Source organism: Colias croceus, chromosome 4 (genome assembly GCF_905220415.1).
Source record: "Colias croceus chromosome 4, ilColCroc2.1".
Classification (NCBI taxonomy): domain Eukaryota; kingdom Metazoa; phylum Arthropoda; class Insecta; order Lepidoptera; family Pieridae; genus Colias; species Colias croceus.
In genome coordinates this window covers 9,861,396-9,881,754 of record NC_059540.1, presented here as the reverse complement: position 1 = coordinate 9,881,754, position 20,359 = coordinate 9,861,396, and the positions used below count along the sequence as shown (strand labels likewise).

The 20,359-nt window shown below is 33.8% G+C and overlaps 1 protein-coding gene across 1 annotated transcript in view; it reads left to right on the top strand.

The window, feature by feature from the left end:
- LOC123691200 (mitogen-activated protein kinase 1) overlaps positions 1-20,359 on the top strand; it is a 56,783-nt gene that overhangs the window by 20,710 nt on the left and 15,714 nt on the right. Inside the window, exons 2-6 of the mRNA XM_045635485.1 lie at positions 3,652-3,778; positions 4,523-4,633; positions 4,978-5,112; positions 15,380-15,496; positions 18,495-18,662. Coding sequence (XP_045491441.1) covers positions 3,652-3,778; positions 4,523-4,633; positions 4,978-5,112; positions 15,380-15,496; positions 18,495-18,662 — 658 coding nt within the window. The remainder of the gene's footprint in view (positions 1-3,651; positions 3,779-4,522; positions 4,634-4,977; positions 5,113-15,379; positions 15,497-18,494; positions 18,663-20,359) is intronic.

Genomic DNA, 20,359 nt, shown 5'->3' with positions numbered 1-20,359 from the left:
CTTTTGGATTTTCCAAACTTTTTGCATATTGAATAAATGAAGTTTATTAATAATTTATTTTTAAACAGAGGTTCTCAAAAATGATGAAAATTTTCAATTACATACCTATTACAAAATATTTCTTAGATTTCTTTTGACTTTGATCAAAGCTTTCCAACTAGACTATAATCTGACCCTAACAGAAATGTGATTTAATATACAACTTTAACAATTCTGCCAACACCTGAGTCCTGAGGGCAGGTCAGGTCAAACCTGAGTCAGGGGTAAGAATACTTCGACTTTGATTAGTTTCCTTTGAATCCTTGCGGCTTTAATACCGATATTTTATGGTTCCGAGAATAGGTAATAAACAGTTTAAGGTATGTACCTATTATGAATAAATTACGATGAGTATGAAATAAATAGCCTAAATATAAATATGTGAACGAAAGTAAGATTAAATCCATATTAAGTAATATTGAAAGAAACCAACCTAACCACCAACCAACTCTACTGCTGTAAAGATGTAGGTACCTACCTACAACATAAAACTAACATTAATAATTAGAACGAAGTATGATACCTACCTATTTGCTTTTATGATTTTAATGACACTCAAGAATAAGCAAGTTCCTGGTAAACGAAGAAATTCTTAAAATTTTACTTTAATAAATAATAATTGGGATCCAATTCAGTTATCTGCTAAAAAATAAAAAAACAAAATTACTTTTCCGCTCCATTGCTATGGCGTGCTCAAAATTAAACAAGTAAGGGTGAAATTTTCATTACTCAAGCTTTTAGAGAGGGTTCCAAAGTGGATTCTCGTAATGTACCTACTATGCTTACCTATATTTGTATATAAAAACATCTTTATTTGTTAAAAGTTAAAACTGAGCATTTTTATGTTGGCACACTATTTTCTTTTTTCTGGGGTAAGGATAGCAAAATGGTTGAGAAAATAGTCAAACTCAAACTCAATTTTCAAGGATTTTCCCAGTCAACCCATTTTTAATACATTTTTTAATACACTAAATTTATTATAAAATTGGTCTCATTCTATTATCACGCCGTTGCATTTCGACTTATATTCGGATCTTAGACCATCATTAAAATATAATTTTACTATAAATCGTTATAACATGTTCGATTAGAGTTGATCTGTGGTAATATGCTAATAAGCATTAGCTAACATATCATAAACTGAACTCTCATTAGATGTTTAAGTGCGTTCTCATAGTTAATTATTTATTTATGATGTCGGTAGTGGGTGGGAATTTATGGCGCATATATCATTACAAATATCATTAAATGAAACTAAATGTGCTATTTATATATTTCCATATCTATGTTGGTAGATATCTCTAATAAGTTAAGTTTAAGTTTTTACAGTTAAGTTTTACCTTATTGATTTTTTAAAATAAAAGAACTTTCTCGAATAACATAATGCCCTGTAATATATCCTTAACAGAGTACAATATTGAGTCCTTAAGTGTTTGTTCGTGGAGTTTCTAATGTTCTCATAAAATTCTCACACATTGTAGGAAATAGGGGTGCATTGTCTTTGTAGAGCTCCTTTTGCTTGCCACTTAAACTTTTTTTAAACATGGTTGATTTTAATTGAATATTAACATTAATCGATCTCAAATAATCGTGGAAACTAGAATCGTAAATATTGGTTTCTTTTTCGACTTTATTGGCCCTGGATGTATGTGTCTGCCCTGTGTGTGTGTATATATAACCGACTCTTTTAGACTCGATTTTGACTGACTTAAAACGGACAGATTTAATTCAAACTTTGTACAACAACACAATACTTATAAATTGTGGTGACAATACAATAATTTCATAAGTTTATTAAACCGTATTTTTCTATTTTTATTTTTACTATAATATGTATTCCTTTAAAGCCCCGTGCTACAAGATATAACTGTCCCCATTATAACAGCCATTTACACACCCTACAAAGTACTCAACAATCCTAATGTACTAACTATTCACTTATCTTAATAACTATATGTGTTACACTTCGCAACTACCATTAACCGCGAACCCACTCCTAGTTTACTTAATCATCTTCTAAGCTATAGAACTTATAAAAGGGTCATCATACATTAAAATATTTGTAAAGATTAATAATTCACTAGTATCAAGAGGCGGTTTCACTCGACTACCTAAAAACTTGTATAAACTTTATTCATCTAAAATCCATACAGACTGGTCTGCAGTATGAAATGTTTTCTGATGAATGGATCAGCTGCTTTTGCGTGAAAATGTAACTTGGTGTAAGTTACATTTTCACACAAAATCAAAAATCACAAGATTCCGCTTCTTATAGCACTTAGTAACACTTAAAATTAAGAAACAAATTGATATTAAGTCGAACTCTTTTTATTTTTACCGTCAATCGCGATGATATTTGAACAGCTGCGCTTACAAACCGTTTCAGTTTGGAGAATCGGCGATAAACACGTGTATCGAATACGTACATTGGTACCAAACAAGATGTTTTATGTCCGTAAGGCGTTTCAAAGATGTCTACTTATAAGTTTTTATTTTGAAAATATTTTGATCAGACTTTTCGGTACTTAGTCACATACATGAGTTTTACCGGAGGCGACGTCAGGTAATAATGAGATCCTAAAGTCGACGCAAGTGACTGAAAAACAAGAAAATAAATTATCTCTACAACCTACGTCAGCTTTTTTTATTATCTAATCGTATAAATTAAAGAACAATGCTTATTTTTGCAAAGGAAACAGGAAACCCAGTGGTTTATGGTCGATGGTTGCATGTCTGGCTATGCGTGATCTGTGAGAAAAGCTACCGACTGTAGCTTATTATTTTACGGCAAATGTCCCTAACAATTTAGAATGAAAAGTCAAGTTATAATTTTTAAAAATTTTATTTGCATAAGGAAGTGTGTAGGTTTTTCAATTTCTACACAAGCAATAGTCTGGGTGCTAAAAAAATAAGGAAGTAACAACGCTTTTATTATTAATATATTTATTTTAATGCACTTAAAATACGAATCAAATTGCTTTGTATACGTTAAGTCCTGGGTTCCTAAACAATGATGTCAGAACTATATGGTCGACTAAGTACGTCATCAATTTCCCACTCTGGATATAATAATGCCTCAAGATGACTGTATAATGACGTGATATTCAGAATTCATTAACCGAATGAAGACCACTGACGTCTCATTACACTTCCTAACATAATAATTAAATAATTCCTAATATTGTTTAATACGCGATTCGCCGTTTGCAAATGGAATTCATGGTCCATGCATTATTCAAATACAATGATTGCGTGACGTCACCCGCCTTCATATCCCGGCTAGCCGGGCATTATGTCGGATGATTTATTACTTCCATATACTAGGAACATAGGTTTTGTTAGCATGTCTGGTCGTCATGGTATTGTTAAGGCTCGCAGTTCATTAGTTTATAATTTATACCAGAATAGCTTTCCACCCGCGGCATCGCCCGCGTTTTAAAAAAAACCCGCATAGTTCCCGTTCCCGTGGGATTTCCGGGATAAAACCTATCCTTACCAGATAAGATTTTAAACAGTTATTACTTATAGCCTGTAAAAAAAATTAAAGTACCTTCCTATAATAATAGAAAAATATATGGAAAATGGAGAATTCAACGTTATTTTCTTCCTCAGATCCGCCTACGATACCGTGAAACAGTCGAGAGTGGCCATCAAGAAAATATCACCGTTCGAACACCAGACCTACTGCCAGCGGACACTCAGAGAAATCAAAATCCTCACCAGGTTTAAGCACGAAAACGTGAGTGAATTGTTTATTTCTTTTCGTGAATAATCTAGGAGATGGAGAAATGGCTGGTAGGTCTAAATGTGATAAGCTACTCCATTTGAAACAAAGACAATATTCGTTGATTTAATTATCGTACTAAAACCGAAAACATATTTATTTTTATACAAAGCAATCAATAAGTAAGTTGTTACGAATTTAAGTTAGTTTCGTTGTTCTTAGTGCGTTCTACTGAACAACACTGAATACGAGTATTCGTTTACACAAAAATATCGCGAAAGAATGCACTTGCTCTAGCTCTAAGCTCGTTCGTTTTATGTAAATGCACCGTTACAGAATTGCGTATAAAAATCCGCGCAGTGAAATACCCTTGTGCGGACAAGCCCTTACGCACCTATTCTTGCTCATAAGTATCTAATTACTAGCAAACATTCCCACGAGCGATTCAATATTAACAGCAAAGCAGCAATTCTGCCGGACGGAGGTGCATCTCTCCGACCGGACGGGATCCATTTCCTAAGAGATTGCATACATTTTATTCAGTGTTTTTTCTCCAGCTAACAACACTTCCTCCCGGTTTTTAATCCCCCCAGAGACGTTTACATAGAAATTTATAGTCAAGCTTGTCGACGGCAAAATGGGAAAATGTTTTTATCTATTTTCATGCGATGCGGGCTATTTATGTTTTCTACAATAATAAGTTTTAATATAAACGTGGAAGCTTTGAACTCTGGAGACATAATAAATGATTTGTTGCAGATAATCGACATTCGGGATATTTTAAGAGCAGAAACAATTGAGCAGATGAAGGACGTCTACATCGTGCAGTGTCTAATGGAAACGGACTTATACAAATTATTAAAAACACAGGTAAGCTGCTTTTGAAAAATTAATGTACATTGAATTTTTATCCATTAACATGTTATGTTTTAGTTTTGTTATTGTTTTCCCACTAATCTTATAATCCGTTAAAACATATTAATAGTGACTAGATTTAACGCCTGAATAGTTAAACGAAATTCAGTAAAATGTAAAATGATATTAAAGTTATTTAAATTCAATTTTATTTTATAGGTGGCTGTGGTCTTTTAATCAGCTTATCATTCTGTAAAAAATAACAAATAATATACATCAAAAAGTGTTAAAGAAAACTTGATGTTTAAATTATCTCCAACCCAAATGTACAGTTACCATTATTATAACATATTTTGTAGAAACTAAGCAACGACCACATCTGCTACTTCCTGTACCAAATCCTGCGAGGGCTCAAATACATACACTCGGCGAACGTGCTCCACAGGGACCTCAAGCCTTCCAACCTGTTGTTAAACACCACGTGCGATCTGAAGGTAGGTAACTATGTTTAATTTTCTCGAGACATTAATTATAAACGTAAATTTGGTAGATGTAAAGGAGTGTGTAGAAAGTAAAGTTCACGTATGAGTGAAGAACTAAGAAGTTTTGGATTAAATCTTCGTTGGCCATTTCTATGAAAAATCTGAATCTGGTAAAGCATAAAAGCTTGGTTACTTAGGTACTTGTTAATAAGGAAAAAGCGATTAATGTAACATAGATGAAATGAATCGCATGCAGAATATTATAAACTAAGGAAATAACCTAATCTGAACAAAATAAATAATAGTACATTAAATCATTCATATATCATAGTTAGATATCATAAGGCAACAACCTAGATCCGCCAAACCTACGTTAAATCATAATTCTGAAAGTTTGTGAAAGAAACTACTTCAGTTTCGTCTACAATACAACTATAATAACTAATAACAAATGGCTACACAATTTGTACCATATTTTCTTTTCGAACTTTCGGGTCTTATTTCATGATTCAACGTAAGTCCTGAGAGGCCGGGGATCAGACTATAATATACAGACGCCAGTCAAATAATCATAAAACAAGAAAAGAAAATCTGGAGCTATATCATATAGCTGCTTATAGTAGAGCCATTTTAATAGGCAACATTTGACAGTTCAACAAAATTCAACAACGTAACCTAGTAACGACGACATAGAATAACATGATATTTCGTTTTGTTAGAACTGCACATTTGCTTAACTTTTTTCAATTACAACTACATATTTATAATAATAATGACCGATACAAGTAATTTTAAGATTTCATTTTACTGATAAACCATACTAAACATAATAAACAATTTCTGAATTGAAGAACTGACGTCGCTACAATTTTGTGTCAATAAACCTTTTTTCTTTTTAAATACCAGAGACGTTACTCTAAAAATCGAAATCTGACATCTAGAATCGAATGCATTGATTACTTGTGAATAAAAATCATCATAAATTAATAAATTTGATTGACAAATGTTTCAAATCCTTATCGATTAATTCACTTTAATCGATGTTTTTAAGCAGGTTACCTCTCTTCGAAGATAAAATTGATACCTAGACGTCAAATGTTGCCTATTAAATTGGCTCGACTATAGTAGTAATACCTTCTAGCTAAAGGGTGCCTTGCCAACATATCTTTCTTTTAATATATATAAATCTCGTGTCACAATGTTTGTCCTCAATGGACTCCTAAACCACTTAACCGATTATAATAAAATTCGCACACCATGTGCAGTTCGATCCAACTTGAGAGATAGGATAGTTTAAATCTCAAATCGTTTTAGAGAAAGCGGGCGAAGCCGCGGGCGGTAAGCTAGTATACATATATATATGTATTTTTTTTAATAACTTTTCACTGCAGTTTGAGCAATAATACATTCACTGTCAGCAAGGCATCCTAAGGCAACCACAGTGTATTGCAAATACAATCAGTGTATTGCACTGAGTGGCAGGCCTATTGTGGAATACATTATATTTAAGTTAGATTTAAGTTTCTTGTTTCCTTTTTTGTATTTTTGTATGTATCTGTCGTGGTCATATCGTAGATTTGATCATTTCATGATATGAGTGGCCATTTCACGAAATGGTCGCATATCGTGAAATGGCCAACATAGTTTGATCAGATCGTTAAATCGTCAACGTTTCACGACTTGGTCATCCACATTTGGCCAGATCGTATAAAATATAAAGAGTCCATAAAATATTAAAAAATTTCAGAATATATTCTAAAAACTTGTTTAATGTCATTTAAGTTAGTGCCGCGGCAGCGGCCGGCGAATGCCAGAAGCGAATCGTTTTTGCAATAGAAAACAGTTAGGTTAGGTTAGGTTAGACTTTGATAAACAACGCACGAGCCGAGCGAGCAAAGCGAGCGTGCCGCGGCAGCGGCCGGCAAGTGCCAGAAGCGGATCGCTTTTTAAAAAACAAACAATTATAATAATATAGTAGTAGTTTCTTAAATTATTTTATTTAAGTCGCATTTTTTCTTAAATACATATAAGATATCCACATTTTCCATAGTACTCGTACCTCTTCGTCGTAAATTCTTTGCTATGACTTTCTTCATAATATTGTTATTAAACGAATTATGAAGTTTTTAACTGCGAATAATTTAATTTTCGCCAGCGGCCGCCATCTTATCACATAAACACAGAGCTTGCAGCGCCTCTACCAACGATTAATGTAATGCCTCCTCCACACTACTCGCGAAGTTGAACGAGGTTAGACGAATAGAATAGTGTAGAGAGGCACTTCGGCTTACTTCGTCCAACTTTACCTCGCCTCGGCCGACTTCCGTTTGTTGTCGGTTTTTGCGCCCGAGTCAAAGGGCACGAAGTTACCTGAAGTTCGTTCTGAATATGAACGTATGCGTTCCTCGCGAAGTTGAACGAGTGTGTAGTGTAGCACCGCGGACTTCAGTCAACTTCGGCCGAGTACTTCGCCGAGGAACTTCGCGAGTAGTGTGGAGGAGGCATAACTATTTTACGATATGATCAAATAATTTTGATCATTTCATGAAAAAACCGTGCGTTAATTGGCCATATCGTGAAACGATTTCTTATCATTGATCTGCCCAAACCACATCATGATGTGGCCAAACTAAATTGGCCATTTCACGATATGCGACCATTTCGTGAAATGGCCACTCATATCATGAAATTATCAAATCTACGATATGACCACGACATATCCATAATAAACGTATTTTCATTTCATTTATTTAATTAATGCTTAAATACAACACAACATTTCTTCAAGTTCTGCTATAATATGCTGTTTTGCATGCCAAAATAATATTTCTAAGAAATATTATCAAAGAGTACTTTTAGTTTTAACATATATTTCCATAAAAGACACCTTTACTAGCGTCGAATATGATCCTAAATTGGGTCGGCGTCAAGGCCACCGCACCCTCGGAAGATCGGCTTTTAAATGATAGCGTATTTACAGCGCAGCGGTATCGTGTTTCGGCACGGGAGTCAGTCCCTTATCCTGTGCCCTCATCAATTCCCTTCGTACTCGGATTGCGAGCCCGTTATTATTCTGAAAATTTGTAATTATTTATAATAGGTGGTTATAATGATATATGGTATCAGCTACATGTTGCTTATGGTGTTCTATTACGTGGATGATATAGAACATGTAAATTTGTCTGATATTTTCAATATTATAAGTAAAAAGGTGTAGTTAGATGGGTAACAACTACAAGTGCTCCGGTAATGCCACATTGAAATGTGGCTAATTAAATCTTACTTTGACGTCTAATCTTGTGTGCGTTAGTGTTCCATTTTTGATGATCGAATGTTGCGTTGGTAACTTATCTACATTGTTTTTACTTATCATTGTACATTTTGAAACTGTTGTCTACTTAACAAATACGAGTTTATAACCTGCAGACGAGAGTTTACCTGCAAAATAATAACCATCTCAAAATACAATCTACATACGAAATTGCAAGCGAATTTTAAATTAATCCGCTCATACAGGATCATACAATTTAAAGTTTAATCAAAATTTCATCGAATAATAAAGTAATACCGCATTAAAGTCACTTTTGTGAAATTTAACATCACTTCCCGTTGTTGGCCCGTATAGTCTAAGATCCGGCTGCAGGATTAGTGCGCTCATCGGTTTTTTGCTGAAAACCGAATTTTTATGTATATTTATAATTAGGAGAATATATATCGACTAGGTTGCCAGTCAAAATTTGGCCGCAAGCATGTTTAATTAAAATTTTTCTAATCGATTTTTGGGAAAAAAATTCGTTCACTTGTTTTTTTGAATAAAATGTAGCATCACGGCAAATGATATAAAGATTCAAAAAAATCACGGTTGCCGCTTTTCACCTGGCCGCAACATCTTGGCAGCCTGGTGCAGACAGGTATGATTTCGATTCATTTTTACGTTCATAACGTACATTTATGAATCATATATCAAATTAAAGCAAATTTTTTTCTATTTATTATCATATATGGTTGCCTAATTAAATTCGGCCGCAAATAAGGGTTGCCGGCTGTTAAAAATTATATACAGGGTGTCCCGTAAGTAGTGGACCAACGGGTTATGGGGAGTAGAGGGACTTATTATCTAACAAAAATACTAAAATTTATTATCCTAAACCATAAAGTTTTTGATTTATGCTTTATTTTCAAAATTTGATAAAAATATCATCCACGTAAGCTTAATATGAACTTTTACCATTTCTGTTTTTATTTTATTCTTATTTTTTTGTTCAAGGTTGTTAAGAATTCATAAGTCTTCCTAATTAAAATGATACTCATGTATAATTAACAACAACAACAAAATTAGACCAAAAAATAGGTAAAATTTTACGTTTGAAAAATTTACGGACTGAAGTTTGAACAAAGCTGGTGTAAAAAAAATGTATGGTGACCCTGTGAAACTTTACTTTAAAAACTTCTACATCTCATACAAATTACAAAAAGGTATAAATGTGTGGTATGAAGTATTAAAAAAAACGTTAAATTGGCGTACAACATTCAAATTAGAAATTATCAGGTAGTCAACTCATTAAGTTATTCCGAGAATTATTGCCTTTATGGGCGCGCGCTGGAATTCTTTTGTATTGTTTCTGGCCAATCATAGACGATACTTGAACCCACTATTATTTTCTTTGACTTTCAACTATTTCAGTGTCTTGCTTAAAGCTCGGAACTACACGCGTGTTTAGCTTGAATCCGTCATTACGACATTATTCTTTGTTGCAGTGCCTTTGAATTGGACACTGATTTTGCTTGTGATTTGGATGTTGTTCGACTTTGGTTTTTTGAAGGAAAATGCCTAATACATACACTCCACGTGAATATGCAGAAAAATGTTTTTTATTTATGGACTCAGTGATGGAAATGCTCGACATGCAGTACGTGTTTATCGTGAGCGTTATCCCAATCGGGATTGCTATCCTGATCACCGATTTTTTCTCACAGTAAATAACGCATACCATGAAGGTCGTATTCCTGGAATTGGAAATCGAATAGGAAGGCCTAGATCAGTCGATGATCGTCTAATATTGATCGAAGTAGAAGAAGATCCTTCAACTAGTACTCGCCGTATTGCTAGACGCACTGGTGTACCAAGAAGTACAGTGCATCGCATATTGAAGAGAAATGATTTACACCCGTATCATGTACGATACGAGTGAGCAAGCATTAATATCTACGACGAATTAATTTTTGTCGAGAAATGCTTGATGCTTGGATCAATATTTTTTTAACTCAATAATTTTTTTAACATTTCTACATATTCACGTGGAGTGTATGTATTAGGCATTTTCCTTCAAAAAACCAAAGTCGAACAACATCCAAATCACAAGCAAAATCAGTGTCCAATTCAAGTGCACTTCAACAAAGAATAATATCGTAACGCGCGTAGTTCCGAGCTATATGAAGGTCACTGAAATAGTTGAAAGTCAAAGAAAATAATAGTGGGTTCAAGTATCGTCTATGATTGGCCAGAAACAATACAAAAGAATTCCAGCGCGCGCCCATAAAGGCAAAAATCCTCGGAATAACTTAATGAGTTTACTACCTGATAATTACTAATTTGAATGTTGTACGCCAATTTAACATTTTTTAAATACTTTATACCACACAATTATACCTTTTTGTAATTTGTATGAGATGTAGAAGTTTTTAAAATAAAGTTTCACAGGGTCACCATACATTTTTAATACACCAGCTTTGTTCAAACTTCAGTCCGTAAATTTTTCAAACGTAAAATTTTACCTATTTTTTGGTCTAATTTTGTTGTTGTCGTTAATTATGCTTGAGTATCATTTTAATAAGGAAGACTTATGTATTCTTAACAACCTTGAACAAAAAAATAAGAATAAAATAAAAACAGAAATAGTAAAAGTTCATATTAAGCTTACGTGGATGATATTTTTATCAAATTTTGAAAATAAAGCATAAATCAAAAACTTTATGGTCTAGGACAATAAATTTTAGTATTTTTGTTAGATAATAAGTCCCTCTACTCCCCCTAACCCGTTGGTCCACTACTTACGGGACACCCTGTATATTTACGCCTATTAGTACACCGACGCATTCTTTTTATGTATATTTATAATTAGGAGAATATATATCGACTAGGTTGCCAGTCAAAATTTGGCCGCAAGCATGTTTAATTAAAATTTTTCTAATCGATTTTTGGGAAAAAAATTCGTTCACTTGTTTTTTTGAATAAAATGTAGCATCACGGCAAATGATATAAAGATTCAAAAAAATCACGGTTGCCGCTTTTCACCTGGCCGCAACATCTTGGCAGCCTGGTGCAAACAGGTATAATTTCGATTCATTTTTACGTTCATAACGTACATTTATGAATCATATATCAAATTAAAGCTAATTTTTTTCTATTTATTAACATATATGGTTGCCTAATTAAATCCGGCCGCAAATAAGGGTTGCCGGCTGTTAAAGATGTTGAATATTTAAGGTTGAGTGAAAGAAAATATGTCGTCCTTTTCAAAATGACAAATTTAAAAAGTAATATTGATTTAATATAATTAACAGCCGATCCTCTCTTTTTCTCGTTGTTTCGCTGCCGCACGCGAATGCGTCGGTGTACTAATAGGCGTAAATATTTATAATTTTTAACAGCCGGCAACCCTTATTTGCGGCCGGATTTAATAAGGCAACCATATATGATAATAAATAGAAAAAAATTAGCTTTAATTTGATATATGATTCATAAATGTACGTTATGAACGTAAAAATGAATCGAAATCATACCTGTTTGCACCAGGCTGCCAAGATGTTGCGGCCAGGTGAAAAGCGGCAACCGTGATTTTTTTGAATCTTTATATCATTTGCCGTGATGTAGACTACATTTTATTCAAAAAACAAGTGAACGAATTTTTTTCCCAAAAATCGATTAGAAAAATTTTAATTAAACATGCTTGCGGCCAAATTTTGACTGGCAACCTAGTCGATATATATTCTCCTAATTATAAATATACATAAAAATTCGGTTTTCAGCAAAAAACCGATGAACGCACTAATCCTGCAGCCGGATCTCGTACTAGTAGTCATTACCGCCTGCGCAAAACTACGATCAATACGGTTTGTTATATTTTTTTTTATTTAAAACTAGCTTTCCGCCAGCGGCTTTGTCCGCCTAATCAATGAAAACCCCACTTCGTTCCCGTGGGATGCCGGACGAAACTATCCTAGTATGTCCTTCCTCAGGTCTCAAAGTTATCTCTGTACCAAATTTGAAGTAAATCCATGCAGTACTTTTTGAGTTTACCCCGGACATATATACGATATAGATAAATAATAGCCCAAGTTAAAAAAATATTCAATGTACAGTTTTGACTTTTTTACGATTTTATTATATGTACAGATTTAAATGAAAATAAAAATATACATAGTTATATGAATAGGCTGTCGAATCGTTAAAACATTTTTGCTCTTCGTTAGCCGTCCGAGGTTAAGTGGAGATGTCGACGATATTTTTCCAATCAAAGTATTTAAATTATATGCATACAATTTCCCTATTCTATTTCTGAATAGCACAGTGAAAATAGAAATGTTTTCAGCTATTTTGATTCATTATGTATTCAATTTGCTTTGGTTTCACTTCAAGCATTGGATATAGATCTAAATTAAATTAACTTATGTAATTTACTCCAATTGAGAAAAATTCAACTATATATAAAAACTAACTGCGCTTCGCGGTTTTACCCGCGTGGCTCCGCTCCTGTTGGTCTTAGCGTCATGATTTTGAGCCTTATAGCCTTCCTCGATAAATGGGCCATCTAACACCGAATAAGAATTTTTCAAATCGGACCAGTAGTTCCTGAGATTAGCGCGTCCAAACAAACAAACTCTTTAGCTTTATAATATTAGTATGGAAGTATAGATATTCTGTCGTTAAGGCCACATAACTTTGACTGGATAGAATAGACACGTGTGTAAACAGAAATTAAAGCTTACCATTTCGCAAGTTTATAATTGAGGGGCTTGAACTCTAAGAACACTTTAAGTTTACAAGAACATTTTCAAGCATTTAATCGGCTTCTTTACTCCAGGGAGTGTGCACAAATTATTATTCGTATCCACGCTATCAAAACTAAAGCGGATTCCAATCCCACCTCGTGATAGAAATTTTTCTATTCTTGTGTGAAAAATGTATGTTTATAAAAAGCCATTTCTTGATTTAAAAATTATAATTATATAGGTATCAATAACGTTACCAATTATAAATGCGAAAGTGTGTTTAGTTTTCCTTCTTTCATGTCTGATGATTTTGGGTATATAGAGATAGTTAAGTTAGGGACATAGTTATACTTTTTATCACGGGGAAACATCTCATTCTAATAGGAATAAGTGTCTATTGTTATGCGCATTTAAGTTAAAGATATGATTTGGATATGATACAAATGTATCAACTGTTATATAAACTTTGATAACGCGAACGAAGCCGCGGGCGAAGAGTAGGTAAAAATATATCTTGAAATCTAAGCTTGAAATACTCTAATAAGCTTAAATAAAGTAGCTTTATTAGCTTTTTTTCAAGACAATCTCCGTTTGACAGTAATGTACATTGTTAGAGCCAGCGCGCACGAGCAACTTTGTCTCCGCAACTATTTTGTCTCCGCAACTATTTTGTCTCTCCCACCCATGGGCTAGTATGAAAGTGCGCACACGTAGCGACGCAACTCCCGATACAAATTGATGGGAGAGACAAAATAGTTGCGGAGACAAAGTTACTCGTGCGCGCTGGCTCTTATCGAGTTATAAATTATGTATACCAAATAATTATTTCGCTCAAAGAGATTCGGAATTATCGTGGGACGTTACGCTTTGTACAAATGATTGTGTTTAATTGATTCTAACATTTGGATTATGTTATTACTTATTGAATAAGCAAATGTTTACGCTCAAAGAGGTAATATCGCCAAGATTGTGTTTACATTTTCTTCATTCATTCCATAGACTATTGATTCTATGTTAACGCGATTAAGGGGATGTATTATAATTTAAAATAAAAATTATTATATTAATCCTATCTATAATACAAAGAAGATAATAAATTATCAATATTTGAACGTTACGCCACGGAAAATTCAAACCGTATAGATAACGTACGTACTATGCATAAAGCTAAGCTCATTTTATTTTCGTATTTTTAGTTATTTTCATTAATAGTGAATATTTTTTTTATAAATAAATATATTTCGTCCATTTTTACATTAAAATTATCACCTTGAATCTATATTTCTATTTTCTAACATTGTTTTTATTTCTATCCACGTAATACAGCGTAATTATGCGTTGAACGAATTGCGATTCGCACGCATTAACAGTTCCAGGCTGTCAACTATAGAAATGATTAGCTTCTTGGTTAGAAATAATAAGAACAAAATATACGTTGAAAATAATTTCACGAATGTTAAGAAAGGTCAAGTAATACATATGCATGGTTAATCCAAGAAATATCACCCATTACATACATTATTCACGTCATACTGGATATAACGTGTAAAATATTATAATTCAGCAATAAGGGCTTGTTACTATAATGAAAACATTCCATGTCTCGCTGGTAATGGCAGTCGTTAGTTAAATGCCTGCTCATTTTCATCAGCCGAACGCATCTTTTGATTACGCTCGTCTGTTTTTCAATAGAAAATGAATTTTCGTATCGTTGCTCTTACATCAATTCTTTTATGAGCCTCGACGCCATTCAATTCCTTCTATAGAATATTCTAATGAGGCTTTTTGGAGTAAAGATGTATTTTTTTACCGTAATCATCATTATTATTGGTACCGCTCATGTATAAGTTTCTATTTACCTTTCAGGAAAGCTATCTTATTTTCGATTTTAATAATTATTAAAACGCGAGTAATGAGAAAAGTTCCGTATGAAGTTCTGAAACGTGTAATTTAATATCTGATTGGTTTCTCGACGCTTCCAGTTAGTAACTGTACCAACATAATTTCTAACACGTACATTATATAAATATGTTGTAGATATATACTAATGCACACACATAATATTAGATCTTTCCTATACGTAATAATTATAATATTTTGTCTCATTGACTGGTGGTAATTGATTTTGCTTTATATTATTAAAGTTGCTTTGACAAAATAACATAAAAAAGGAAAAATGGTACACTTCACACAGCACCACATCGTCAAGAAAAATATATCGATCTGCATCTGCATAAGTATATTCAATAAATTGATATAGTTGTTAATAACATAAATCCTTGTACAGATATGCGACTTCGGTCTGGCGCGAGTGGCGGACCCCGACCACGATCACACGGGCTTCCTTACCGAGTACGTGGCGACGCGTTGGTACCGCGCGCCAGAGATCATGCTCAACTCTAAGGTAATTATTTATAATGTGTGTGTTTTTTTACTAGCTGTTTTACTAGCATTGCAGCCACTCCTATTGGTCTTAGCGAAAAATGGACTATCTAACACTGTAAGGATTATTCAAAGAGGACCCGTAGTTTCTGAGATAAGCAACGTTAAATGTTATATTTTGTTTGCTTAACTCTGAGATCATTTAATATTTATTAACATTTAATATGCAGTTTGGTGTTGTGCTTTGGTAGGCCTTTTGACAGGGTCTGATGGATACTAATGAGACCGTATTCAATAGACTAGTATTCTAATGTCATGTAGAAAGAACAATACATCATATTGTCTGAGATGCTGTTTTTAAGAAATATAATTAATAAGGCATTTGAAGTAAATTCATATTATCTTTAATATTAATCAGCCAGCAGGATATCAGACATAATGATTCTATAATATGGCTATGATGCAATATCCTCGTTTAATGGCTCACCGATAAGTAAAAGTTCTGAAGTCAAAGAGTAAAACTTTGCTTCGATTGCTACGTGATTAATGGCCTCTATAAGATAAGTTCCCGCAAAGCTATACATAATACTTTTTACGTGCCATGCTACTTCCATTGGATATTGTATTTTCTTAATAAAACTTGGTAATAATAGAATAGCGCTATTTCTGGTCCGAAGTAATCAAATGTTTTCTAAGCTTTAAAGCCGCTTATAAAAGCCTTTTTCCGGCGATAGAACATTATATCTGATCTCGGGCGATTTAATTTAAAAAAAGCTCACCTAACAATGAATGACTTTAAGCGTGCCGGCCTTAGGTAGGTATAATTTGTTCTTGAAAACGCTTTCGCGTGTCGGAGTCGAGTGGAAAAGTCGTTGCAAGCGTACATAATTCCCCGCACCCCGTCGACCCCTGACATTAATAACGCAGGCCATAATTTAATTGGATTGCCGATACGTGAACTGTATGGATAGCTATACATTTGCGTCTCATTAAGCCGTTAAATTTTATCTACCTCGGCTCGTGGCAGTGCTTGGCGCGTTCGATCGACTACATTTGGAGAGGTCGGAATACGATTGCAAAAGATGCAAGGATTTTATACACTTTTGACCAAACTAGGACACCCTTTATTTTTATCCAACTTACAATTTTTTTACGAACTCTATATGTTTGTAGTAGTAGCTTGTAGAATATGAAAAAATGTAGTTCAACGAAGTACATAACATAAATATAAATATTGAACAGATACTTACATATCTGTGTTCAATATTAAATCAGTAACTACTGCTTTAATTGAATACAAATTAAGTACTTAATTATTCCTTTATCTAATTTGGGTAATCCTGGGTAATACCAGTTGTGCAGTGTACCAATTTATGTAATACCAATTTCCTATTATTGTGATCTCAACAAGCTGCTTTTTGCGGTTCCGCCCACACATATTTGGTTAATTGTATTTGATCCCTATTAAATAGACTCTGTTGCATTCTGATTTAGCATATCTAATTAATGAACTAGCAGTTATTTTAAGACTATTGTACAATTCAATATAATTAAACAAAAAAATATTAAGTCTACAATAGTCTTAAAATTCTTTGTGCTTCGTTTGATTTATATGAAAACTAAGTAAATAAGTAGGTACAAGATTTATTTTATCTTTAAAACCGTTTAAGCTTAAATTTCATCTAATCTTAACCTAGTTTTAGGGCTTCACCTCGCTGAAGTTTCTTGAACTTATCGGCTAATTAATAATTCTAGTATTGGTTATCAGGCAGAATCGACCCTATGAATCTTACTAAGCCTGTATTATAATTATTTCACAGAAACAAAGGAAACTTATACCTTAATAATTAATAACCACTTGCAAAGATCGGTCATAAACGTTTTTGTCTGTGGGCGACCGTCAAAACTTTTTTTTACTAATTATTGCAGTCAAAAGTATCATAGGTTGTATATCTGTGATTCTTTTGACTGCAAAAACACATCACCAAGAATTCAACTCTTATAATAAAACTAGCTGCTCCGCGCGGTTTCACCCCCGTGGCTCCATTCCTGTTGCCCGTAGCGTGATGAAATATAGCCTATAACCTTCCTCAATAAATGGGCTATCTAACACCGAAAGAATTTTTCAAATCGGACCAGTAGTTCCCGAGATTAGTGCGTTCAAACAAACAAACTCTTCAGCTTTATAATATTAGTATAGATATGGATATCGTCTTTTTTGATCTTGCAGACCCTTATAGCTATGTAATACATATTCAAATAAGGGGCGACATACGGTTAAATACATTGGAGGTCGTAAAATTCTTTATCTGTAACCCAGTCACTACGAAGAGTTTATGGTTTTGTAATCTATATTCCAATTCTAAAAGCCACTCAATTTATTTCCCACTTATTGGAAATGCTTATCTATGATAAAGTATTATTTTATGTCACTAATACTGCACGCTTAGATGGTTTATATCAGTTTTTAATTAAATTATATTACTGCAAGAAGACGATGTTTCTCTTGGAAAACTAATTTTATTCATCGTACGTGAATTGAGAATTATTTGTATAATATTGACATATATTTCGGCAAATAATGAAATGAGTCGACTACGGAGAATCTACGAAATGAGTTCAGATATTAATATATTCCTTACAATGGTTTACCTAATACTTGGTACTGTTAACGCTGACCTTAAAAAAGACATTCCCTTGCTCCCCTTAAATTCACAATATCGGACCTAATAAGCACAGGTTTATTCCTAGTTGAGGTGATCGTCGTGTCTGATCTGAGTTGAATCATTGTATTGTATGCATAAACGATTTTTAACATGCTTACATAAGATTCATCTGTATGTTTGTATGTAACTAACTCCTCTGGACTCGATGTTGACCCATTTTAAAAGGATAAATCTGCCCTTCAAACTTTGTACACTTATCGAGGGTCGGTGACATATTCAATTATTTCATGAGTTTTAGCGCGATTTAGTTTTTTAGACTGTATTGATTATTATTTGCGTTTATTCCCCACACAGGGCTACACGAAGTCAATAGACATATGGTCGGTGGGGTGTATCCTGGCGGAGATGCTGTCGAACCGGCCGATCTTCCCCGGGAAACATTATCTGGACCAATTGAATCATATCCTGGGAGTGCTCGGTTCGCCCAGTCAAGAGGATCTGGACTGCATTATTAATGAGAAGGTAACTTATTTCATATTATGTGTTTCAAGAGTTAACTTTGTGGTGGTATAGGTGTAGGCATAGAAAAATGTTTAGGCAATTTGAAAAATAGACTGGTATGTTTATCTACTAACTATATGATTATTTACTTCAGTAAACAGTATGTACACGGAGTAATCATAAGTTTGACAAACTGTACATGCTCATTGGTAATCTTAATATATATAAATCTCGTGTCACAATGTTTGTCCTCAATGGACTCCTAAACCACTTAACCGATTATAATAAAATTCGCACACCATGTGCAGTTTGATCCAACTTGAGATATAGGATAGGTTTTATCCCGGAAATCCCACGGGAAAGGGAACTATGCGGGGTTTTCTCTGAAAACGCGGGCGAAGCCGCGGGCGGAAAGCTAGTTAATATCTAAAAAATGATCCAAATTGCTTTGAGAACTTATATGTCTTAAATATTTAATCCAATTTGTTATACCTTAAATTGCACCCATTGTATACACTTTCGCAAGAAATTTAAAACAGTTTAACGGTGACCTGTTAAATTTTCAGACGCAAATAATAAGTTCGGAAACTTAGAATTTTCTTCCCAAAGTAAAATGTGAACGGAAGTCAATTAAAGTTGTCCTTCTCGCTCGACTTATTCGAGCGGAAAATATGGTCAGGACTTCTGACTTTATGAAACACCTTAATAAACGTGAAATAAGGAAAAAAGCTGAATAAAATATCATTCATATTTTTTGCACTAAAGGTAACGCAAATATTTTGTCGGAATTGTATATCGCATTGAAAGTATTCACGTCAGGGAAAATGATCAACGAAATATTTTATAAGCGAAAGGTTCTTGGCCGACTCTTTAGTATTGGGGTATATAAGTTGGAACCAAATTGTTATGGACTCGATTCCTGGTGAAAACAAAATATGCCTAAAACAAAATGTCTTAATGTGATATATGATAATTGGTAAAAGGTTCATCAACTACTCTCTTTAGAAAATCGATGAGGGTTATGTGGGATTTTATTTTCCCCACAAGGGGCACGCGACACGTGATGTTATTTTTAAAAGCTATTTATTGCTATAATAGGTACAGCGAAAATACATTTATTCCAATACCAATGCAAAAATACATTTATACAAAGGGGTTGTAACTATACAACTCCTCCGTAAGCTGATTTTAATGAGAAAGACCCGCCTAATTTGTAATGATTATTATACTCACAAGTAATAATAAGTAAAATGTTCTAATTATAATATAAGTGTTTATAAACAAGTTATAATTACATTGAATTGCGTAAAAATAGAGAGAAATTTCTCCAGATTGAAAAACTTATAATGTTACGCATAACACAATCTGAATATAGAAACAACGAATTGAAAATATAATTAAAAGATTCATATTAATATTTATACTATAAAGTGAATGTTCGAGAGTTAACAAAAAAGACTCAAAGCCGTATCCAAGATGTTTACGTTAAGCCTGATTCCCACGACATGTTTGCTTCACAAACCCGACCGCGCCACACCATACCACATGCCATGGGAATCGGCGCGCTTGTGGTAGTTTGACGATGTTTGCCGACGCATGTGCTATCCATCGGAAGTCGGTAAGATCAAAGGTGCGCGCTTGGCGCGGTGCGACGGCGTTGGTCGACGTCCGTCGGGGCTTGCCGTCTGTAGCGCGTCATTGTTCGGAACCGTACGATA